The sequence below is a fragment of the Garra rufa genome, chromosome 7 (assembly GCF_049309525.1).
Source record: "Garra rufa chromosome 7, GarRuf1.0, whole genome shotgun sequence".
NCBI lineage: Eukaryota > Metazoa > Chordata > Actinopteri > Cypriniformes > Cyprinidae > Garra > Garra rufa.
Genome location: NC_133367.1, coordinates 32554681 through 32580427, shown reverse-complemented (window position 1 = coordinate 32580427; position 25747 = coordinate 32554681). Strand labels below are relative to the sequence as shown.

The following is a 25747-nucleotide window of genomic DNA, read 5'->3' as shown; positions in this document are numbered from 1 at the left end:
ATAATAATGCATTAAGTATTTAACAAATATGGTTATATTGAATATAAAAATTACATTTATTAAACACATCAAAAAGAGTGCTTTAAGTTTTATCTTTAACTGTAGAAGCTGCTAAATATATTCAGCCAACACAGACTTGTTACTGCTGTGGTTTTGTTACTCTTCATCACTTAATGAACGGGTGTATTTTGACATCGGCTTGTCAGCCAAAAACTGACTTCACGTCTGTGTGTTTGTAAGGAAGACTGGAACCGTGAACCTTTTAATATTTATTTAAATTTAACTGTATTTACAAGTTTTCTGTGCTTACTTTATGGAAATTTGGCACAGTCATCTTTTAAAATAACAAACTGAAATGCCTGCCAAGCTATTTGAAATGTACTGCAATTTCAGAACCAACAAATTTATGTAAAATACAATAAGTATTTTTAGACTCTTCAATACAATATAATATAATGTCAGCTAATATTAGTTTAGAAGCATGGACAAAACATGGAATAAATATTTAAACCAGCATCAGTAAGTTGAATTGGAACGTGAATTTGTGAAGAAGAGGGCTGTCAGGTTTTCAACAAATCATTTTCGGGGGGCGTGGAGCTGAGTCGTGTTTGCTAGGGCAGAGGGAAGAGGCTGGTTGCTTTTTAATCTACATTACACAGACTTCAGAGATTCATATCACCACCGCTCTTAAATGTGTTCATGAATACATCTTCTGGAAAACAGGTAATCAAGGTTTTTCACCTTTTAACACTAATACAATTTTTGCATTGATTTGTGTTAAATAAGGAAAGTAAATCAGCCTTTAAAGACTAAATATTTGGTAGATGATTCAGTCGAGACTGTTAATACAGTTTATAATGAACATCTGTTTTACATTTTTTACATCTTAAAATGAAATGTGAGATATTTCTCTTTCTTCTATTAATAATTATGGATGTTTCAACTAATTCTCAAGGTAACACAATGACACACAGAGTAGACAATATGTTGTACAATATATAATAATACCATTGTTGTATTTCACATTTTTTGTAATGATGAATTTATATATTGTTTTTTGTTCATTTTCCATGGAAGCTCATGGACCACAAAACGTCTCGGGTTACTAATGTAACCTTAGTTCCCTGAGGGAACGAGACGCCGCGTCTAGAACGCTATGGGGGAACGCCATTGGCGGGCCGCACTCTGAACTGTGTATAACAACCAATGAAATGACGGGAGTGACGTCACAGGCGCGGTGACGTCATCGACCGGGAAGTATAAAGCGCGTGCGTTTGAAGCCGGCGGCAGCTCTTTTAGGAATGAAGCGAGTGCCACAGGGTGCGAGAATTATGGTCCGAGACGCGGCGTCTCGTTCCCTCAGGGAACTAAGGTTACATTAGTAACCCGAGACGTTCCCTTCCGGGAACTCGAGCCGCGTCTAGAACGCTATGGGGAACGAGACTACCAACGCCCCCATAATTTCCGAGCCCTGCGCAGTGTCTGCTCAACCAGGGTGGAAAGGAAAGAGCCCTTGTCTAGCATTCCGCGGACAAGAAGGCCCTGAGTCCTCGGCCCTCGGGCACACGAGGAATGGTAGTCTTCCTCTGTCTGGTCGCCAGCCAGAACGAGAGGTACTCCGCGGCCCTCGGGCACACGCAGAGTCTTAGTCCTTTGTCTGGGAGTTAGCCAGAACAAGAGGGACCGTATGACCACTGTCTAGCACTCGGCGGACAGATGGTGTAGGTAGTCCTTGGTCCAGGAGGACAATGCACTCGACCTTGAGAGTGCTCCCCGGCCCGCAGGCACACGGGGAATGGGGTTCTACCTCTGCCTGGTCTCCAGCCAGAGCGAGAGGTACTCCGCGGCCCTCAGGCACACGCAGAGTCTTAGTCCTTTGTCTGGGAGTTAGCCAGAACAAGAGGGACCGAATGACCACTGTCTAGCACTCGGCGGACAGATGGTGTGGGAAGTCCTCGGTCCGCAGACCCACGAGGACAGTGCACTCAACCCCAAGAGTGCTCCTCGGCCCGCAGGCACACGAGGAATGGAGGTCTTCCTCTGTCTGGTCGCCAGCCAGAACGAGAGGTACTCCGCGGCCCTCAGGCACACGCAGAGTCTTAGTCCTTTGTCTGGGAGTTAGCCAGAACAAGAGGGACCGAATGACCACTGTCTAGCACTCGGCAGACAGATGGTGTGGGAAGTCCTCGGTCCGCAGACCCACAAGGACGGTGAGCTCGACCTCAAGGCTCCTTGGCCCTCGGGCACACGAGGAGAGGGTGATCCTTTGTCTGGGGGTTCAGCCAGAACAAGAGGGACCCAAGGCTCGGCCTGGAGCTCCGCCAGGACGCGAGGGAATAAGCCATTGTCTAGCATTACGCGGACAAGAGGGCACTGCAATCCCCGGCCCTCGGGCTCACGGGGAAGACAGTAGGGGCCTCAGCCTGGTAGCCAGCCAGTGCATGAGGCACTCCTCTGCCTTATTTGAAGGCAGACGAGGAGTCTTAGTCCTTGGTCTGGGGAAGGCCAGAAACCAGAGGGACCGAAATACACTCGGTCTGGTAGCATACTGCGCCAGAGCACGAGGAGAATTAAGCCATTGTCTAGCATTCCGCGGACAAGAGAGCTGTGCAGTTCTCGGCCCTCAGGCACATGAGAACCGTGACCTCTGCCTGGTTCGCCAGCCAGTGCGAGAGGTACTCCTCTGCCCTCGGGCTCACGAGGAGTCTTAGTCCTTTGTCTGGGAGTAGCCAGAACAAGAGGGACCGGAAGCTCGGCCTGGTAAGCCTACCGGGACGCGAGAGTATGAGCCTTTGTCTAGCATTACACGGACAAGAGGCTTTTAGGTCTGCTCCTCGGCCCTCAGGCTCGCGAGGATGCAGGGACACTCCTCGGCCCTCGGGCACACAAGGAGCGTCGTGGCGAAAACGACTTCTCTTCTTTCTGCAGAAAGAATGCGCCTTGAGAAGTCTCCTCCTGGCTAGGGAGGTGGCTAACCCTCTAGGCCTAGCGCACTAGGCCGAGAGTACAGCCGAGCCTGGAGCGGCTCTGAGGTCAAGCTCATAGTACCTGACGAATGTCAGGGGCGAGGACCAATTGTCAGGGGCGAGGACCAACCCGCAGCATTGCAGATGTCCTGGAGGGGGACACCTGCTGTCAGAGCTTTTAAGAGGCAGACAGCCTCAGTAGGAGAAAGTCTTGGCTCCCCATGGAGCTGGGAGACCAGAGGGCTTGGAGGTAGTAGGAATGGCATCCGTGATCCATCTACTGATAGCTCTGATCGTGCCACATGCTTTCTTTGTGGCCGTATGTGCCCAGTGCGCATACTGGACAGATATACTTCCCATTGGTTGCACTCCAAGAATGGAGGTAATAGAGGATTGAGACCCCTCAGGGTCTCAACCTGAGTGCACCACCGAGGAAACCATACCGACGAGCCACCACGAGGGGCGTGGTAGGCCAATAAGCCGCCACGAACACCCTCAGGATGGAGTGAGCTGGTTTTGTGGGTTTGCGAGGACTCAGTACTGTATCAACGGGCAGTAACTTGGTCTAGATGGTGTTCGTGACACCATGAAGCAAACAGGTTCCACTTAAGGTTTCCTCGTAGAGGGAGCTCTGGATAGGAGCAGGGTCTCAACAACCTCGGTTGAGAGACCCGAGTCTATGAGTTGCGCCCCCCCAGGGGCCATACTCATAACTTTCCACCTCTCCATGTGGGGGTAGCAGGCCGCGCCCCCAGCTTGAGAGGGAAGGTCCAAGACATGGTTGGACTAGCCGTGACGATGCCGGCATGCTCTTTCCAGAACTCCAGGGTGCACAGTGATCGGGAGAATGCGTACAGACGCAGCCTCGGCCACGTCTGTACTATGGCGTCCAGTCCGGGCGGACCTGGAGGCACTAAGGAGAACCAGAGAGAACCTTGCGATATCTATCGAGTCGCCAGAGGTCCCATAGTCTCCATGCTTCATTACTTCCTGATGAAGCCTCGATCTCCCGACCGTGGTGGAAACGTGTGACCAGGGGGCTCTTGCCCACTGAGAGGCCACCTGGAGGGGCGTGGTAGGCGCTTATAGCCGCCACGTAACCTTCAAGGTGGAGTGAGCTAGCCCTGCGGAAAGGCGAGACTGTAGGAACTCCAGAACTGTACCAACCGGGCAGTTGACTGGGTCTAGATGGCGCTCGCGGCACCATCTCGCGAATAAGTTCCACTTAAGGCCATACAGTTTCCTCGTAGAGGGAGCTCTGGATTGGAGAAGGGTCTCAACAACCTTGGTTGAGAGACCCGCTCCTATGAGTTGTGCCCCCTCAGGGGCCACACCCATAACCTCCATTTCTCTGGGTGGGGGTGGCATATTGCGCCCCCAGCCTGAGACAGGAGGTTCCTCCTGATGGGAATCTCCCATGGAGAGCCGTCGAGGAGGGATACCAGGTCCGAGAACCATACTCGTGCCGGCCAGCGCGGGGCTACTAGTAGCAGCCGCACTTGAAACCGACGGACCCGTTCCAGAACTCCCGGGAGCAGAGCGATCGGGGGAAAGGCGTACAGACGCAGCCTCGGCCACGTCTGTGCCATGGCGTCCAGCCCCAGTGGAGCTGGAGGAACTAGAGAGTACCAGAGGGGACAGTGCGATGTCTCTCGAGTCGCAAACAGGTCCACCTGTGCCTGGCCAAATATTCTCCAGATCTGCTTCACCACCTCTGGGTGCAGCATCCATTCCCCGGGCCTCAGCCCCTGCCTTGACAGGACGTCTGCTCCCACGTCCAGAGATACTTGACTGCTCTCAGGGAGAGAAGTCTTTCCTTAAGACCATAGGAGGATCCGGTACGCCAGCTTATATAAGGGGCGTGAGCGGATACCTCCTTGATGATTTATATAATAAATCCCCGCAGTGCTGACTGCAGCACGTGACGGTTTTTGGGTCTGGAAGGAAACACTTCAGGGCGTGGAACACGGCTAGGATTGCTCCACAGGCCTGGGTTGAGCGGCCACTCATGACCGCCTCCCCATCCGGTGAGGGATGCGTCCGTCGCTAGCTTGACGCGGCGACGAGGAGCTCCCGGAACCGGACCCTGAGAGAGAAACCAGGGTTTCTTCCACATGGCCAAGGCACGTAGGCAGCGCCGCGTGACCTTGATCTTGCGAAATGGGTTTCCCCTCAGGGAGAACCCCCTGGTTTGAGCCACCACTGAAGTGGTCTCATAAGCAGCAGTCCAAAAGGTATCTCGTTGGAAGCGGCTGCCATAAGACCTAACAGTACTTGGAACTGTTGACAGTGAGTGGCGGGCCTAGCTTGACCGCATTTACTGCAGTAAGGATCGACTCGATCCGAGCAGGTGACATTCGTGCCTGCATCGTGGTCGAATCCCAGATTACACCTAAATAAGTGGTTTTTAGTAGTGAAGAAAACCCACTCTTGTTGGTGTTGAGCCTCAACCCCAATTCTTTCATGAGAGCGAGAACAACACCTCGATGTTGGACCGCTAACTGTTCTGAGCTGGCCAGAATCGACCAGTCGAGTATGCGGATGCCCTGGAGTCACGGAGGAGCCAGAGCAGCATCCACACACTTCGTGAAAGTTCGGGGTGAGAGAGCTAGGCCGAAAGGAAGTACTCTGTATTGGTGAGCTTTGCCCCTAAAAGCGAACCTGAGAAACTTCCTGTGTTGTGGAAGGATGGAGACGTGAAATCGAAAATGGGCCGAAGCCCTCCATCCTGGGAACAATGAGGTACTGGCTGTAGAACCCAGACTCTCTACACCGAGGCGGGACCACCTCAATGGCAATAACCTTTCTCTACAGTGCGCAGGACCCACATAGAAATATTTGGCAGTAGTTTCCACGCTGCCAGAAATTCTATTAAGGGAGCCAGCCCCTCGTGGCTGGCTTCTGGATTTATCTGAGGAACTGATTCGGTGACCTGTAACAGCGAGCTGGCAGGATACACCTGAATTAGTTGCTCTTAAGACCCCCGCGGGGGTTGCGAATTCTGTTCGCGGGAGATTGTTCCAGATCTCCAGAGGGCCGGAAAGGTGTGGTCACCGATTTTTCATGGTGCACCGCAGACCTCCCCGAGAGGGGCTGCCCTCATCGGCCCTATATTTTTAATTATTTATTTTCCATAAAATCAGGGCCGTTTAGCCGAGGACCTCTTAGACCGAAGCACGACCCTCGGACCGGGCTCGGTCTTTGAAGCCCCCGGTCAGGGGTGTTGCTAATCCCGCCCTCTAGGTGTCACCGGAGGGAAACGGGCTGCAACGCTCCTATTATGAGCCTCTATGTGAGGAGCTGGTACATGGCTGGGGTTTTATTTTCCCGTCAAGAACCCCAGCACGTGTATCTTTGCTGATCAAGCCTGAAGTTTTCTTTAGGCGGCTTGGAGAGCAAAGATGGAGCCTTCAAGAATGATGCCAGACCGGGGGACAGATAGCTGATAGCGTCTGTTCAACCCGCGGCGTCATCTTTACTTTCTAGTTTTTTCCAGATCTAAAAAACTCAATGTAGATCGGGAAGGACAGAAAGCTCCGTTTGGAAGTGCTGACTTAGTCCGCAGGAAGCAGAACGTTTGCTTTTCTGCGGCTCATATTTGCTTATTTAGCTAATGCACAGTCAGCACAACCACCAGCTCATCATACTGAGGCGATCAGGGGGGGGCGGTTGAATACTTTTGATAACGTACTTCACATCAACCTCCTTGGAGGAAGATATGGAAAGCGTTGAAAACCTTTCCTGGAGGGAAGTAACCGCATTGCGGGCTTCCTTATCCAGAAAAAAGGTTTACCGATCCACCAGATAGGAGAGGAGATAGGGTATTTTTAAACACCCGTCTCCCGTCCCTCTAATAGATCGAGCCGCAATCCCAACGAGTGCAGCTACCGCTCCACCTCGGCGGAAGCGGGGCCAGACCCACGAGAAACGCTGGCGAAGGCTCCTTCCTCGAAGAGAGCCTTCCGTGGAGCACCCGCAGTGGAGATTTTTACGCTCACACTGTGGACAGCCAGCCTTTTCGAGGGCTGACTGTGCGTGCTCTACACTCAAGCAGACCGCACATAGACTGTGTGTATCCCCACCAACAATGAGGCATTGGCAGGGAGGAACACACTATCTATGTGGCTGCTTGTACCGCCTAAGTTTCTTAACTTTCTTTCCCCCTTGGTTGCATTTTAGCGGTCATACTACTCAAATAAAAGCCGTGCAAACTGGCACGAAAAAACAGCAGTATGACCGGGACAGACACAGACACAGAGCGCTCTCGCTGAATGACAAAAGCTGCCGCCGGCTTCAAACGCACGTGTTTTATACTTCCCGGTCGATGACGTCACCGCGCCTGTGACGTCACTCCCGTCATTTCATTGGTTGTTATACACAGTTCAGAGTGTGGCCCGCCAATGGCGTTCCCCCATAGCGTTCTAGACGCGGCTCGAGTTCCCGGAAGGGAACCTAAATGTTGGTCTAAATTTGCAGTAAAGTTAGTTGTCATTAAACTGCTCTGCTATGCTTTATTCCAGTAAAACTATACCAGCTTTCTTTTAATAATGATTGAATTTTATTTCTTCATCTGCAGAAGTTACTTGTGAGGCTGAACAACTCATCAATGTTGACATTTTAGTTGGATATCCAGGTACTACTCCACCTTATAAACCTGGACATATTTTAGTTTTTCGCTGCACAGATGTGAACCTGAAGATGTACGGCCAACGGGCAATTGAATGCCTGTCAAATGGAAAGTGGGATCACTCATACCCAAATTGTGGAGGTATGAAGCAATACTGTAATAATATACTTGCTTTAAACGTTTAAGAATTGTTTTTACAAAATTATGAAATGTTTATTATGTATAATGTATACAAATATATGTTATTCTTGATACAAAAAAGCTAAAGAAGTCAAATCAAAAAAGGTAATGACAACTACATTGTAGTTAAGTCTTGTTTCTAGTCTTGTTATTTGTGTCTTGATTCCCTGCCTGGTTTATCTCGTCCTGTCTGTTTCTCTGCCTGCCCTGGATGTCTCGCCTGTTTTGGATTACTTTTTGTCTTGCCCTTTTGGCCTCTTTTGGACCCTCGTTTGGACTATTGTCTGTCTTTTTGGAATACCCGTTTGCCTTACGTTTGCCGTCTATTGACCCTTGCCTGTTCCTGGATTACTCTTTTGTCTTGCCAGTACTATATCTGTCTGACGATGTCCGACCCCTTGCCTGTGTATGATCCATGTCTTTGTTTAATAAAGCTTTGCATTTGGATCCGCCCGCTTCACGTCTCTGTCGCTCCATAACAGAATACTCAGCCACACAAGGATCCAGCAGCTTTTCACACAGACATTGGCCAGGTATTGAGCAGTGCACATGATCGCCGGACTGTGTCTTGATAGACTTTCTTGGTGTCTTAATAAATGGTGGCGACAACTACACTCTGTCATGATACAGGAGATCTTCCTGGGTCAAGTTACAGCTGATCTTCCAGAACATCATCATGCCTCAGCTGTTCTTCCAGAGTCTCGTCAAATCCCAGCTATTGTTCCAGAGTCTCGTCACATCTCAGCTGTTCTTTCAGTCACATCATGTCTCAGCTGTTCTCCCAGAGCAAAGAGCACATTTCCACTGATCCTCCAGAGTCACGTCACATCTCAGCTGATCGTCCAGAATTATGTCACGTCTCAGCTGATCGTCCAGAGTCAAGTCATGTCACAGCTGGTCGTCCAGAGTCATGGCACGTCACAGCTGGTCGCCCAGAATCATGTCACGTCACAGCTGATCGTCCAGAGTCATGTCACGTCACAGCTGATCGTCCAGAGCCAAGTTATGTCTGAGCTGATCTCCCAGAGTCTCGTCACGTCTCAACTGATCTCCCAGAGTCTCATCACATCACGGCTGAACGTCTAGAGTCTCGTCATGTCTCTGCTGATCTCCCAGAGTCTCGTCACATCATGTCTGGTATTAAGCTGGTATTAAGAGGTTGGCATCTTGCATATAGGATCCACCGCTGGTGTCAGCACATGCAGCTGGTATCCCTAAATTAGCACTTTCAAACCTTTCTGTCCTAAAGGTTATCCTCTTGTCTGCTGCATTTCCTATTTACGGGAATGCTTTCTGATGTATTTGGGCTATGTACACTTCCACCGAAACTCCAGAGCCAGCAAAGTCCATGGAAGGATTGCCAGAGGTGGCAGCTGAGGCTGCAGAACCTCCTGAAATGAAAGTCCCCACTTCAGATCCTCCAGAGTTGGCAGCTGCGCCTGCAGAACTGCCAGTGCTTCATCTGCTCCGCCCTGGTGGGCTCCAACTCCGTCTGCTCGACCATGGTTGTCTTCTTCTCCATCTGCTCCGCCGTAGAGGTCTTCTGTCCTGCTCTGGTGGTCGTCTGCTCTGCCATGGAGGTCTTCTGTTCTGCTCTGGTGGTCATCTGCTCCGATGTGGAGATCTTCTGCGCTGTCTGCTCTGCCTTGGAGGTCTTCTGCTCTGTGTGCTCTGTCGTGGTGGTTTACTGTCCTGCCGGCTCTGCCCTGGTTCCCTGTCATGCCGGCACCGCCTTGGCTCCCTGTCCTGCTGGCTCTGCCCTGACTCGCTGCTCTGCCAGTCCTGCCTCAGTCTCCAGGTCCTCCACCTCCACATAGACCTGGCCCTCCATCCCTCGCCCTGCCTCGATCATTCATACATCAGACATTTACACATAAACTGTCCAAAACTGGCAATGACTTTTTTTTTTAAGATTTTGTTTGCTGTTTTTCTTCAGCCCTTAGTGAGTTGATTAACAGCTGACCAGTCTTCACTATATGATTTTCCCCTATAAAAATTGTAAAATGTAATACTTGACATCGTATTAAGACAAATGACAGTTTCTTATAAGTGGATAAAGTCCAGATGGAGGACACTGCAATAACCAGTACTACATCTTTCTATAGCTGTAACATGTCCACTAAACGCAACAGAAAACAACATCAAAATGGAGCAATTCCCTGATTTTGAAGGTCCAGTCAAACCTGGATATAACTTAACATTTTCATGCAATGGACAAGGACTGATTTTAAAAGGACACAGAGAAATCACCTGTCAGTCAAATGGAGAATGGAGCAGCCCATTTCCTAAATGTGAAGGTAAACACACAGAAGGTAAAAGCATTGAATTATTTGTCAGTGTATTATTATTATCTCAACCTTCACTTTTGCTCACAAAAATATATGCGCAAATTGGCACGCAACTCGCTGAGTCTTAAGTCTCTTGATTTGGGCCAGGAAACGATAATCAAGAACAACACAGCAACCACAAAGCTATCAACTAGTAATGTGGCATGAATAAACACCACTGAGATTTCTTCAGAAAATCAGAGTAATCCAAATTTGTTTAATATAAGAAATTGGTTTAAAATATATTATAAGCCCAGACAACTAAAAATAAGTTAAAGACTTTAACCAGACTTTCTCCCAAACCAGCAACTCAGAAACTACTTAAAAACACATCAACATAATGTCACGCAGCATAAAAAAATAAATCTGGCTAATACTGAGATTTGTTAAAACCACAGCAACAGTCTATAAAGAAAATGTGGGTCCTCACCAAACATCAACCACGAGAATTCAGATTTAAAATTCTGGGAAAACTGCAAAAATTCAGTTTATTTTTTTAATTAACAATATATTTTTGAACCCTGAGACTTATGTGTCCTTAAAAGGCAATGTTATGTTCGCAGTATTATTAATCAAGAGGTAACACACAGGTCTGATGTTATAAAAAAAAAAAAAAAAAACTTCTAAAACTTCTAATCTAAACACTGTTCTCTGACATGTAAAACCTTCATACAAAAGGAAATAAGTGTGTGTGTGTGTGTGTGTGTGTGTGCGCGTGCGTGCGTGCGTGCGTGCGTGCGTGTGTGTGTGTGTGTGTGTGTGTGTGAATGAATGAATGAATGAATGAATGAATGAATGATGCATTTATATAGCGCTTTCATTGTGTATTGCCGTACACCCAAAGCGCTTTACAATCATATAGGGGATCTCTCCTCAACCATCACCAGTGTGCAGCATCCACTTGGATGATGCGTCGGCAGCCACAGTACAACGGCGCCGGTGCGCTCACCACACACCAGCTACAGGTGGAGAGGAGAGAGTTATGGAGCCAATTCAATGAATGGGGATTATTAGGAGGCCATGATTGACTAGGGCCAGTGGAGGGAATTTGGCCAGGACACCAAATTTATTTACTTACTTTTGTGTAATAAAGTAAGTAAATAAATAAATACACTTAAATACAACATAATTATATCTTGTACAGAAATAACTTGTGAGCTGAAGTCAACCACATTTGGAGTAAAAGAAATCAGCCCAGAGGGAAAAACTATCTTCAGAGCTGGAGAAAGTGTGAAAAAAATACTGGCTCATTTTTTTGAAAGAAACAAGCAAATCATTTACATGCCGAGATAATGGGGAGTGGGATCATATTCCTGTTTGTGCAGGTAAATTATAATCACTTCTGTATTTTCTGATTAATTTATTGCATGTTATAAATATAAAGTGAAACTTGTTCCCAGAGACTAAATGTGAAGTTCCAAGTGACCAGCATATGTATTACCCATACGATTACTTCAGGGAAGATATGAAACTGGGAGCAAAACAAAATTACTATTGTGAGTCTGGGTATGAGAAAATGGCAACAGAGGCCACATGTACACGAGATGGATGGACACCAAACCCACTGTGTGTCAGGGAAGCAAACGGACAACAAGGTAAGTTAAGTGATGTATGTTTATTTGTAAACAGCAGTGCGAGAGTGAGCAGGATGGTGGATCAGGTGAGTAAGAGGTTCACAGGCAGATGGATAGGATACGTAGATTGGGGACAGATGACTGATATATTTACCTTGCAGGAGGACTGGATGGCGAACCGTGATGACCACGCTGGTGTGGTGATGGACAGAAGAGCTTATGGCACACACCCACGCTTTGTTCGCTTGGAACTGGATAAGAGGATCTGCACAGAAGACTCGGAAGAAGATCAAAGACAGGTGAGTAGAAACAGGTAAGTGACTTTTTACCGAAGACTTTGATGAAGGTAGTCGTAGACGAGAGTGGCGTCCGCTTATAGCAGAGCATCCGTTTGAGTCCGTGTAGTCAAGACGAGCCCGGACAATGAGTGAAGCGTGGGGTGTGTATTTGTAGGTGCCTGTGTGATTGCGTGCAGGTGAGCGTGATCAGAACTCAGGTGAAGGTGAGCGTGGAGTGATTGTGAGGGAAGAACCTGACCAATCCGTGACATTACCCCCCTCCCCAGGGCCCGCTCCTGAGGGCCTGGACCTCCGGCGCCGTGGTGGCCTGCCTCTTCCTCGGGGCACCGGTTGCTCGGGATGACTGGCGTGGAAGTTCTCCAATAGAGCTGGGTCAAGGATGTCATCTCTGGGACCCAGGATCTCTCCTCTGGGCCGTATCCTTCCCAATCCACCAGGTATTCAAGAAGACCACCACGGCGTCGGGACTGCAGAATCTCACGAACGGAATATACAGATCCTTCTTCCAACAGCAATGGGGGAGGGGGTTCCTCTTCTTGGTCAGGTTCTGTGGAAGAGACAAGAGGTGGGTGCCATGGTTTTAACAGGGAAACATGAAAAGTGGGATGGATCCTGTACTGAGGGGGTAACTGGAGCCGGTACGTGACTGGATTGACCTGTTCCATGACTATGAAGGGACCAACAAACCTGGGACTTAGTTTTTTGGAGGGCAGTCGCAGACGGATGTCTCGTGTCGAGAGCCATACCTTGTCCCCTGGGACGTAGACTGGAGCTGGAATCCTTTTTTGGTCGGCGGTGGATTTGTATCTGCGGACTGCCCTCTGTAGATGGTGATGAGCTTTGTCCCAGACTCTCTCGCTTTCCCGGAACCAGTGATCCACTGCGGGTACCTCAGATGGTTCACCATTCCAGGGAAACAGAGGAGGCTGGAATCCAAGGACGCACTGGAATGGTGTGAGGCCGGTGGTCGCCTGCCGCAGTGAATTCTGGGCATACTCCGCCCAGCCCAGGAACTGGTTCCAGGAATTCTGGTGAGCGTGACAAAAGGTCCGGAGGAACCGCCCCACTTCCTGGATTTTCCTCTCCGTCTGGCCGTTGGTTTGCGGATGGTAGCCAGAGGAGAGGCTGATGGCCACACCTAGGAGCTTAAAGAAGGCCTTCCAGACTGTCGAGACGAACTGGGGTCCCCTGTCGGACATTATATCCTCAGGGATACCGAAATACCTGAAGACGTGGTTAAATAGGAGTTCTGCGGTTTCAAAGGCAGTAGGGAGGCCTTTCAGGGGTATCAGCCTGCAGAACTTGGAGAAACGATCCACTATCAGGAAGACACAAGTGTTCCCATCCGATGCAGGTAAGTCTGTCATGAAGTCGACTCCTAGGTGTGACCAGGGGCGGTTAGGAACTGGCAAGGGATGGAGTTTTCCGCCGGGCAGATGTTTGGGTGTCTTGGATGTGGCACACTCCTTGCAACCTTTCACATACCTTCTCACATCCCTTGCCATGTCCATACACCAGAAGCGTTCGGAGAGCAGCGAGAGAGTTTTGTTGGCCCCAGGATGTCCTGTGCCCGGAGAGGTCTACCCGTTGGACCCGAGGGATGTACTGACGGTCTGGTGGACAGCCCGGCGGGGGTCGGCGATCGGGAGTGGCAACGGCTGGAGGAGCTGTCCATTCGATGGGGTTGATGATGATTTTCTTGGGGAGTATCGAGGAAGGGATTTCAGGAGTATCTTGTGAGTCGTTGATTCTGGAAAAAAACGTCCGCTCTGACGTTTTTGGAACCGGGACGATAGGATATGGTGAAATTGAACCTGGAAAAGAAGAGGGACCATCTGGCTTGCCGGGGACAGAGTCGCTTAGCTGCGCGAAGATATTGCAGGTTTTTATGGTCGGTGAGTACTTGAAATGGATGACGGGCGCCCTCCAGCCAATGTCGCCACTCCTCCAGGGCGAGCTTGATAGCCAAGAGTTCCCGGTTGCCGATGTCGTAATTCCTCTCCGCTGGGCTGAGCTTCCGGGAGAAGTAGGCGCATGGATGGAGTTTTCTGGGTGTTCCATGATGCTGGGAAAGCACGGCTCCAACTCCAGAAGTGGAGGCGTCCACCTCCACCACGAAGGGATGATCTGGGTCAGGATGGGTTAACAGGGGCGCTTGGGTGAAGGCGGTCTTCAAGGATTGGAAGGCTGCGGCTGCTTCAGATGTCCAGACGATGGTTTTGGGTTTGCCTTTTAAGAGGTTAGTGAGTGGAGCGGTGATGATGCTGTACATGTTGATGAACCGTCGGTAGAAATTGGCGAATCCGAGGAATCTCTGGAGTTCCTTCACGGACGTTGGAGTGGGCCAGCCAGTTACAGCAGACACCTTCCCCTCGTCCATGCGGACCCCCTGTTGGTCGATGATATAACCTAAGAAGTGGACAGACTTTAGATGGAAAGAGCATTTCTCGGCCTTCAGGAAGAGCTGGTGTTGACGGAGCTTGTGGAGGACCTCCGCAACGTGGTGCCAATGTTCCTCTTCACTCCGGGAGTATATAAGGATATCGTCAATGTACACGATGACAAATCGGTGGAGGAACTCCCGGAGGACTTCATGAATGAAGTTTTGGAATACGGAGGGGGCGTTGACCAATCCGTACGGCATAACGGTGTATTCGTAGTGGCCAGTTGGAGTGACGAATGCGGTCTTCCACTCGTCCCCCTCACGTATTCGCACCAGATTGTAAGCGCTGCGGAGGTCCAACTTGGTGAAGATGGTAGCCGTTCGAAGTTGCTCAAGGGCCGCAGGGACGAGAGGAAGGGGGTATTTGAACGGAATGGTGCTTTGATTGAGGATCCTGTAGTCTATGCAAGGCCGCAGCCCTCCATCCTTCTTCACCACGAAGAAAAAGCTGGAAGCGGCAGGGGAAGTGGAGTGGTGGATATATCCTAGACTGAGAGCCTCCTGGATGTATTCCTCCATGGCCTTAGTCTCCGGAAGCGACAACGGGTAGATCTTACCTCTGGGCAAGGGCGTGTTGGGAATCAGGTAAATCGCGCAGTCCCATGGCCGATGTGGAGGTAGCTGGGAAGCTCTCTTGGGGCAGAAGAGATCTTGAAATTCGGAGTAAATTTCGGGGATAGTCGTAGATCTTTTTTCCAGAGGACTTTCAATGGACGTGACGTAGATGGGTACTGGACGTGAAATAGGAAGAGGACGATCTGGAAAACATTCTGACGAACAGTTCTTCACCCATCTCATTACTTCTCCGGAGCCCCAAGAGATGATGGGATCATGCCTCACCAGCCACGGGCGCCCTAGAATGATGTCCATGTGAGCACCCTCCAGAACCAGCAGCTGGATGTTCTCTTTGTGGAGTACTCCGACTTGAAGTTGGATGGGTTCGCATTTACTCTGGATACGGGGTCTTACTGAGAAGGCGTTGGTTATGGGTTGTATCTGGTAGACATTGACCGAGGCTTTGGTGTGGAGCTGGAGCTGACGACAGAGGGAATCCGAGATGAAATTTCCTGCTGACCCGGAGTCGATGAGCGCGGGGACTGAAACAGAAGAGTGAGGTGTGGTTAACTGCACATTTACTGTGAGGGGGTGCATACTTTCTGCATCCGACAGGATGACACTCACCGCAGCTCTGATGGGACAAAGTGGGCAGTTGAGGCGATTATGTCCACCAGCTCCACAGTATAAACAAAGACCCCGGGTCAGCCTCCTCTGTCGTTCAACTGCGGACAGTCTACCAGATTCCAGGATCATTGGTTCTGGTTCTGGAGGGCTGGCGGATATAGTTGGAGGGAGGAGTGCAGCACCTTTGAGTTCCGTATGGGATTGATACGACTTCATTCTGTCTGAGCATCGGAGAGATTGCTGTATGAATTTTTCAAGACCCATTGAATCATCCAGTGCCGCCAGTTGGAGACGTAATGAGGGTTCCAAACCAAGCCGGTAAGTTGTTAGCAGAGATCGTTCGTTCCATCCACTCGCCGCCGCTAGGGTGCGGAATCGAAGTGCATACTCCTGAGTAGTCATCGTACCTTGCGAGAGATGATAAAGTTGCTCACTGGCTGAGATACCACCATCCGAGTGGCCGAAGACCTCTTTAAAGTGGGAGACGAAGGCTTGTAGGGAACGAGTGGCCGGTCCAGCTTGGCTTAGTATCGTGTCGGCCCATTGAAGAGCGGGTCCTGAAAGTAGAGAGACGATGAAGGCGATTTTCGATTGATCTGTAGGATATAGAGAGGGTTGCATAGTGAAAATTAATGAACACTGCAATAGGAATCCGCTGCACTCCTCCGCCCCGCCAGAGTAGGGCGCCGGTCGAGCCATGGGACTGGAGACTCCAGTATTCGAAGAAGTGAGCGGTGGTGATGGTGCCGGAGGTGCAGATGGTGTGGATGAGTGAGCTGCGGTTAAAACTTTTCGCAGCGAATCCACCAGTTCCTGAAACGGATCGTGTGCACTCATGCTGTTCACTGTTTTTGGTCCGGGCTTCTGTCAGGGAAGCAAACGGACAACAAGGTAAGTTAAGTGATGTATGTTTATTTGTAAACAGCAGTGCGAGAGTGAGCAGGATGGTGGATCAGGTGAGTAAGAGGTTCACAGGCAGATGGATAGGATACGTAGATTGGGGACAGATGACTGATATATTTACCTTGCAGGAGGACTGGATGGCGAACCGTGATGACCACGCTGGTGTGGTGATGGACAGAAGAGCTTATGGCACACACCCACGCTTTGTTCGCTTGGAACTGGATAAGAGGATCTGCACAGAAGACTCGGAAGAAGATCAAAGACAGGTGAGTAGAAACAGGTAAGTGACTTTTTACCGAAGACTTTGATGAAGGTAGTCGTAGACGAGAGTGGCGTCCGCTTATAGCAGAGCATCCGTTTGAGTCCGTGTAGTCGAGACGAGCCCGGACAATGAGTGAAGCGTGGGGTGTGTATTTGTAGGTGCCTGTGTGATTGCGTGCAGGTGAGCGTGATCAGAACTCAGGTGAAGGTGAGCGTGGAGTGCTTGTGAGGGAAGAACCTGACCAATCCGTGACACTGTGTACTGGTATTTTCTGCTATCAAATCTCACAATATGCAAATTAATGAAATCAGGAGAAGAAAATAAATTTATGGTTGTGAGTGTAATATATATAATAACACTATAATATTTATTAGAATATATAACATTATAATATTCATAAGAATATCTCTTCAACACATTCATTTTTTATTGTTATTATTATCATTCTTATTTTAGAGATTTACTAATGCCACATTCTTTTGGTGATGACAGTCTTAAGGAAATGTGGGCCACCACCACGTGTGAATGATGCAGATACAAAAGATATGACAAAAAATGAGTACAATACAGGGGAGAGAGTTGAATACATGTGTTTCAATAAATACACATTGGATCTGCATCCCCCTTTCTCCAAATACCTGACCTGCGAGCAAGGCCAATGGAGAGGGAATATTAAGTGTTTAAGTATGAACACATTACACCAACAATATCATGTATATACATCATGATGTAATCTTGTACTTTAAGTTGTAGGTTGTGATGATTAGTTAATGAATATATATATATGGCCCTAAGACAACACAACACTTTACCTGAGTGTGTGTGACAGTGGGAATAAAACAATGCTGAAGTATCTATTGTACTACTAATTCAAAACAAATGGAGCATGTCAAAATAAAATGCATTTTTTCCCAATTTTGTTTCTTTATTTTGGATTTCTTGCAAGTAAAACCAAAGAAATACCAAAAGCAAGATTTAAAGCATGTTTGAAAATGACATTAAACCATTTAATGTCAGCCAAAAAGAGCATATGATTTGTTTAAGAGTACAATGAAATTGTGCCATAATGTGCTCTGGGTTTTTGTAAGTTTTCCATTTGAATTGGTTCATTTTAAAGTAGACATTATACTCTCTATAGATATGCCAAGCCTCTTCTCGTCGACTAACAGCTAGTCACTGTTAGTGGGGCAGCCCTACTATTGTTTTACTATCAGGGAAATATTGGAGAAAATTAAATACATGTGTCATTAAACTTTTTATTTACTTTGTGCCATAATGTGCTCTGAGTTTGACCACTGATATGCTTATATGTATTATGGTCATGATTTATAATGAGACAGAGCAGAAATACATAGATAATTGACCATTTAATATGTATATGCACTAAACTATATTGACATGTTTTGTGTGCTTGTGTTATAGAGATTTGAACTCGAATGCCAGTCAGGCTGTTCTGTACTTTCAGAGCTGACTAGTATATGTAAAATACAGAGTTTTTAGACTCCTCAAAATAAAGAAATTCAGCTAATATTAGTGCACAAACAAACAATTAAATATTTAAACCAGGATCAGCAGATTAAACTGGAACATGAATATGTGAAGAAGAGGGCTGTCAGGTTTTCAACAAATCATTTTTGGGGGCGTAGAGCTGAGTCCTGTTTGATGGGGCAGAGGGAAGGAGACGTTGCTTTTTAATCTACATTACAGAGTTCAGAGATTCAGCTCACCACTGCTCCTAAAACTGCTCATGAATATATCTTTTGGAAAACTGGTAATCTGAGTTTTTCATCAGTACCAATTTATGATTAATACTACAGAAATATTTGCATTGATTAGTGTTAAGGAAAGTGAGGCAGCCTTTAAAGACTAAATATTTGGTAGCTGATTCAGTCAAGACTGCATATACAGTTTATTAGCTTTGGAAAATTGTACATCTGTCATGTTTTACAGCTTAAAATGAAATACTGCAAGATATTTCTCATTCTTCTATTAATGATCGTGGATGTCTCAACAAATGCTCAAGGTAACACAATGACACACAGAGTAGCTAAAGGATAAACATCCAATATGTTGCACAACATATAAGTTGTATATCACTTTTATTTATTATGGCTGGCTGTATTCATATATTGTTTTTGTTCATTTGTAAAATGTGGGTCTAATATAGAAGTTAGCTGTCATTAAACTGCTCTGCTTTATTCCAATAAAACTATACCAGCTATCTTTTAATAATGATTGATTTTTATTTATTTTTTTCCATCTGCAGAAGTTACCTGTAAGGAGGAACAACTCATTAATGTTGACATTTTAACTGGACATCCAGATATCGTTTCACCCTATAAACCTGGACATATTTTAGTTTTTCGCTGCACAGATGTGAACCTGAAGATGCATGGACAACAAATAATTGAATGCCTGTCAAATGGAAAATGGGATTACCCATTTCCGAAATGTGGAGGTATGTGAAGCAACACTGTAATAATATATTTGTTTTCAGATGTTTATTTTATTTTTAACGTATAAAAGTATCTAAATTATTTTCTTGATACAAAAAAATGAAAGAAAATCAAAAAGGGTATTTACAACATTAAACATCTATGCATTCATTTTTCATTAAAACATCTATCGTTCATACATTCCCACATAAACCCTGCTCCAAACTGGAAATTACTTTAAAATTTTGATTGCTGCCTTTCTTAATCTCGAAGTAACTACCCCAAGTCTCCACTATACAGCAAAAAAAGAAAAAAAGAAAAAAAAATCCTTTTGTTGCCTTGGGCCGTGTGTTTTGGGTCACTGTCATGCACGACTCATTTTCAGTGCCCAGGCCAAGGAACCCACTCAAGATTTGACAGAACATGGCCCTGTCCATCGCCCCTTTTATGCAGTGCAGTTGTCCTGTCCCCTTAGCAGAAAAGCACCCCCAAAGCATAACGTTTCCACCTCCATGTTTGACGGTGGGCATGGCGTTCTAGGGGTCATAGGCAGCATTCCTCCTCCTCCAAACTCGGGAAGTTAAGTTGATGCCAAAGAGCTCGATTTTTACTTTCGCCAACCTAAGGGAGGCAAAATAGGGTAGTGATGGATACATCACAGATGACTTTATGATATTTGAATCGGAGTGACACTGGCCACTGTCCACTCCACGAAGACGGCGAAATCCTCTCAAGGACCATCTTTGGATGTGTTTACAGTGTTTAAACTTGCATTGTAGAATGCATAGAGCATGTCGTCCGGGTAGCTGGTGGAGTAAGCTAGCATCAGGAATAGTCTCATATGGTCTCAAGAGCTTTGTCCCCCTGCTCCAGCAGCAGGAGGAGGTATTCGGGATGAAGGAGGGCATACATGAAGGGAACACAACGGAAACAAAAAAACAGAGAAAACAGGAAACAAAACGGAAGGTAGACACGGAGGTAACTGTTGTAGGTTGGGTCTTCTGTAATTATTTGCCGTAGGAAGGACGATGAAGACACGAAAATAACAAACGATCTTTGATCACTTAATCACAGGAGTAAATAACAGCAGGAACTGGGGTAGATGCACGAAAACCAACAAGCAGACCCGACCGGGGAAAAACACACAGTCAGAAACTTAAATACAAAGGCTAATTTAAAGAACGCAGGTGTACAGAATGACAATCAAACTAAATGAGGACAGGAACAAGACCAAATAAGGAAAAACAGGAACAGAGACAGGTGCAAAACAGGTCCATGATCTTGACAATACCACATTGGAAGTTAGTGACACAGTTCCAAACACTGGATCACATAAATTATAAATGCTTCTGAGTAGATAAATATGTGACCATTTGTCTGTTTCTCTAGAGACATGTTCTCTACAGTGGAGCACAACAGAAGGCTTAAAAATTGAGGGACTCCCTGATATTAGGGAGCCTGTCAAACCTGGACACAAACTAACTTTTTCATGCACTGGAGAAGTAATGAGATTAAATGGACAAAGAGAAATCACCTGCAAGTCAGATGGAACATGGACCGCCCCATTCCCCAAATGCACAGGTATGGTCACAGGTTTCCTTAGTTGAGTTTCATTAGCAGTGTCTGCAATCATCACTAATGCTTTAGTAGATTGTAGTTTGGTACAAAACTACAAAACTAAAAAGATCACAAAACAACCTAGCAAGCAGCACCATGATGACAATTTTACTGTGATAAACAACTTAAATTTTCTAGTATTTACATTTAATTTAGATATAGTTTTATTATAACATATTACGTTAAATAATATGTGTATCATATCATATTATATACTGAATATCTATTCATCATAAGTCTTTTTTAAACATTTTACTAAAATGAACTTATTCTCTTATTTTTGTTTTTTAGGTCAGAACTCAGGGAAATGTGGGAAACCACCACGTGTAAACAATTCAGATATAATAGCCATGGAAAAAAAGGAATACAACACAGGGGAGAGAGTTGAATACCTGTGTTTTGATAAACACACAATGGATATTCATAGCCCTTTCTCCAGATATTTGACCTGTCAGCAAGGCGAATGGATTGGACAAATTAAGTGTTTGAGTAAGTATGAACACACTTTACCATATGTATATATCATGGTGTAATCTTGTAGTTTAAGTTGTAGGTTGTGATGATTAGTTATTGAATGTACATTGTGACACTGATAGTGGGTTTATTTCAGAGCCCTGTACAGTGACGGAGGAGATAATGGATAGAAGAGGTATACAGTTGCGATGGATTGAACAGCAAAAGATGGTCATACCACATGATAATCACATCTCCTTTAGTTGTCAGAGTGGCAAAGTGTCAGTAGGTGTTGACCTAAGACAAAAGTGTAATGATGGAGACATGACTTTGCCTAATTGTGAGTGACCCTGGGAATAAATCATTACTGAAGTATCAAAAAATAATGTGTTTTTCCCAATTCAATTTCTATATTTTAGATTTATTGTGAGTAAAACTAAAGAAATGCTAAAAGCACTTAAAATGTGCAAGTTGAAAGTGTTATTAAGATATTTAATGCTGGCTGAGTGATATGTACAACATGTATTATATTATATGTGTATTTTTTCATCAGCATATATTCATGTTTAATACTCAACTTTTTTCAACTCTCTTAGACTTACTTGATCTAAAATGGTGATGATATGTCCTTAATAGAAAATTATGTAACATAGCTTAAGTCAAACACATTTGGAGTAAAGGAGATCAACCTAGAAGGAAAAACTACTTGCCAAGATTTTGGAAGTGTGATGTTTGTTTTAAAGAAATGTGTACAGCACCCAACATCCCAAATGCAGTGATTGTTTGACGTCGGCAACCAAACTACATAATATATTCAAAAATACAATATATACACGTCTTCCTGGGTTTGAACCAGAACAACCTGTAGAAATCACCTGTAATTCCCATATCAGCTGTATACAAAGTGACTAACATTTGGATTTCGACCACTGAAAATGGGTAACATTCAACAATCTGGACATTAAGCCTCATTGAGATCCTCATATCTCAGGGACTGAATGATAGGGCCTTGAAAATTATTATTCCAAAAGAAGTTGATTAACAACTAAAATCTAAAATCATATTGCAATATCTTTAATACTTCTTGAGTTATAGGCACGCAAACTTTGGAAAAAGAATATTTATGGCACTCAAACTGGTATGTTCAATGCAGTGGTCTTGACAGATACATCTCCAGGTTTAACATTATTTGTTCTTCAGACATTCCTCTTTAAAATAAAAAGTATGGTATTCTTTTTTTTTTAACTGACCCCCATTTGTTTTTTGACCACTGATTTGATTTTGATTTATTTCTGGAGCCATGTTAAAGCTCCAATATCTCTGGAACCGAATCTCATAGGGCATTAAAAATAAAGATGCCAAAAGGAAAGTTGGTTAAGACCCAGTATCTAAAAGGTCATTAAAATATCTTTAATACTTCTTGAGTTACAGGCATGCAAACTTCTGAGAAAATGGAAAAGTCTACATATTTTACTAATATAACTACCAATCTTTGTGCAAAAATAAGATGATGCTGCCATCTTACTAAAGTAATTTTTACCTCCTGTAACTTGACTCAGAATCTAAGGTGAAAATTGCTATTTTGACTTCTAGAAAATAGTGGATTACTCAGTAATTATTAATCCATGACACTGAATATTTTGTCTTTCATCAGTAAACATGTCTATCTTTCTTCAAAATAAATATTAGCACAAACATGGACAAAACATGGACTAAATATTTAAACCAGCGTCAGTAAATTACACTGGAACATGAATTTATGAAGAAGAGGGTTTTCAGGTTTTCAACAAATCATTTTGGGGGGGGTGGAGCTGAGTCGTGTTTTGTAGGGCAGAGGGAAGAGGCTGGTTGCTTTTTAATCTACATTACACAGACTTCAGAGATTCATATTACTACTGCTCTTTAAAGTGTTCATGAATGCATCTTTCGGAAAACAGGTAATCAAGGCTTTTCATCAGTACTCATTCATGTTTAACACTAAAGAAATCTGAATCAGCCTTTAAAGGCTAAATATTTTGGTAGGTGATTGTCAAGACTGATTACAAAGTTTATACTTCGTAAACTAAATATCTGTTATGTTTTACAGTTTAAAATGAAATGTTGTGAGATATTTCTCTTTCTTCTATTAATGATCTTGGATATCTCAACAAATGCCCAAGGTAACACAATGATACACAGAGTAGATAATATGTTGTACAATGTATAATAATTCCACATTATTTGTAAGGCCTGTATAAATTTATATATAGTTTTTTGTTCATTTTCCATTAAAGATCATGAACCATAAGACCTAAATGTGGGTCTAAATTTGAAGTAAAGTTAGCTGTCATTCAACTGCTCTGCTTTGCTTCATTCCAGTAAAACTACACCATCTTTCTTTTAATAGTGATTGAATTTTATCTCTTCATCTGCAGAAGTTACCTGTGAGGCTGAACAGCTCATCAATGTTGAGATTTTATTTGGACATCCAAGTACTGCTCCACCTTATAAACCTGGACACATTTTAGTTTTTCGCTGCACAGATGTGAACCTGAAGATGTACGGCCAACGAGCAATTGAATGCCTGTCAAGTGGAAAATGGGATTACCGATATCCCAAATGTAGAGGTATGAAGCAATACTGGAATAATGTATTTGTTTAAATATCTGAAAATGGTTTTAACAAAATGTTGAAATTCTGTCTTAAGCATCACTTTTGCTCATTAAAATATATGCACAAATTGGCACAAAAATGAGAATTGTTAATGCCATATTAGTTAAATAAACTGTGGCCATCACCAAACATCAACCATGAGAATGCAGATACTAAATAAAAAAATGAATGCAATACAATTATTTTGGTCCAATCAGATGCTCTCTAGAATTATAATCAATTTAGCATTTTAGTGCCATTAAGCTATACTCTCCCTCCTATAAGACAATTCCTTTTTTAAATCCATCAGATTTACTTGTTTTTAAAAGTTAATGTTTTCAGTATTATTACTCATAAGGTAACACACAGGTCTGTTGTTGTTTTAAAAAATAGATTTTTTTAAACAACAGAAAACACAAGTTGGTAAACTTTGAAATAAAATGTGTTTATCTCGTGTAAAAGTCTTTAATGTGTGCAATAAAGTAAATCAATAAAGAAATTAGTAATAAGTGCTCAACACTTAAATGTAACAAAATTTTATCTTGTACAGAAACAACTTGTGACCTGAAGTCAACCACATTTGGAATAAAAAAGATCAACCCAGAGGGAAAAATAATTTTTAGACCTGGAGAAAGTGTGGAGATCATCTGCTCTGAAAAATACATGCTAATTTTTACAAAAGAAACCCGCAGATCATTTACTTGCAAAGATAATGGCGAGTGGGATTATATTCCTAGTTGTGAAGGTAATAATAAAGAGAAACATTTCTAGATTTAGTGGTGAATTTACTGCATGTACGTGTATATACAAAAAAAATGTAAATTGTGTTTCAGAGCCTAGATGTGAATTTCCACTTGACCAGCATGTGTATAGACCATGCGATTACTTCAGTGGAGATATGAAACTGGGAGCAAAACAATATTACTCTTGCATATCTGGGTATGATAAAACGGCAGAAGAGGCCACATGTACACGAGACGGATGGACACCAAAACCACTGTGCGCTAGTATGTTCTGCTATTAAATCACAACATGTGCAAATGAATGAAATAAGGAGAGGAAAACTCACGGTTGTGAGTGCGCAATATATAACATAATATTTTTTAGAGTATCTCCTCAACATTAAAATTACCTCGTTCTCATATCAGAGATTTACTAATTACATTCTTTTGGTGATGACAGTCTTAAGGAAATGTGGGCCACCACCACATGTGAATGATTCAGATACAAAAGATATGACAAAAAAAGAATACAGTACAGGGGAGAGTGTTGAATACATGTGTTTTAATAAATACACATTGGATCTGGATCCCCCTTTCTCCAAATACCTGACCTGCGATCAAGGCCAATGGAAAGGGAATATTAAGTGTTTAAGTGAGTATGAACATACTTCTCCATTTATATCATGTATATACATTGTGATCTTGTAGTTTTAAGTTGTAGGTTGTGATGATTAGTTAATGAATGTATATTGTGATTCTGATAGTGACATGTCAATTTTATTTCAGAGCCCTGTACAGTGACCGCGGAGATAATGGATGAAAGAGGTATAGAGTTGGCCTATGCTGAACAGCAAAAGATGTTTGCACCACATGATGATTACATCACCTTTATGTGTCAGAAGGGCAAAGTTTCAAGAGGTGCTGCCCTAAGACAACAGTGTGATGATGGAGTGATGACTTTACCTAAGTGTGTGTGACAATAAAATATATCCTTTTTTCCACAATTTTAAAATGTGCCATAATTTGCTCTGGGTTTTCTGCTGATAACAAATTTGATCACTGACGTGCTTATATGTTTTATGCAAAAAAAAATTAACGAATCACCCATATCCCAAATGTAAAGGTA

At 44.6% G+C, this 25747-nt stretch overlaps 2 protein-coding genes across 2 annotated transcripts; both read left to right on the top strand.

Moving 5' to 3' along the window:
- Positions 1-591: 591 nt before the first annotated feature.
- LOC141339299 (complement factor H-related protein 2-like) lies at positions 592-21973 on the top strand. The gene is made up of 7 exons (XM_073844922.1): positions 592-723; positions 7543-7734; positions 9879-10070; positions 19030-19221; positions 20588-20779; positions 21107-21304; positions 21426-21973. The coding sequence occupies exons 2-7, from the start codon at positions 7665-7667 to the stop codon at positions 21614-21616; spliced, it is 1035 nt and encodes a 344-aa protein (XP_073701023.1). The 5' UTR covers positions 592-723; positions 7543-7664; the 3' UTR covers positions 21617-21973.
- A 677-nt stretch (positions 21974-22650) lies between these two features.
- On the top strand, positions 22651-25625 carry LOC141339298 (complement factor H-related protein 2-like). Its single transcript, XM_073844921.1, has 7 exons — positions 22651-23205; positions 23355-23427; positions 23683-23874; positions 24450-24644; positions 24733-24906; positions 25082-25273; positions 25408-25625. The coding sequence occupies exons 1-7, from the start codon at positions 23182-23184 to the stop codon at positions 25596-25598; spliced, it is 1041 nt and encodes a 346-aa protein (XP_073701022.1). The 5' UTR covers positions 22651-23181; the 3' UTR covers positions 25599-25625.
- The last annotated feature ends 122 nt before the right edge of the window (positions 25626-25747 follow it).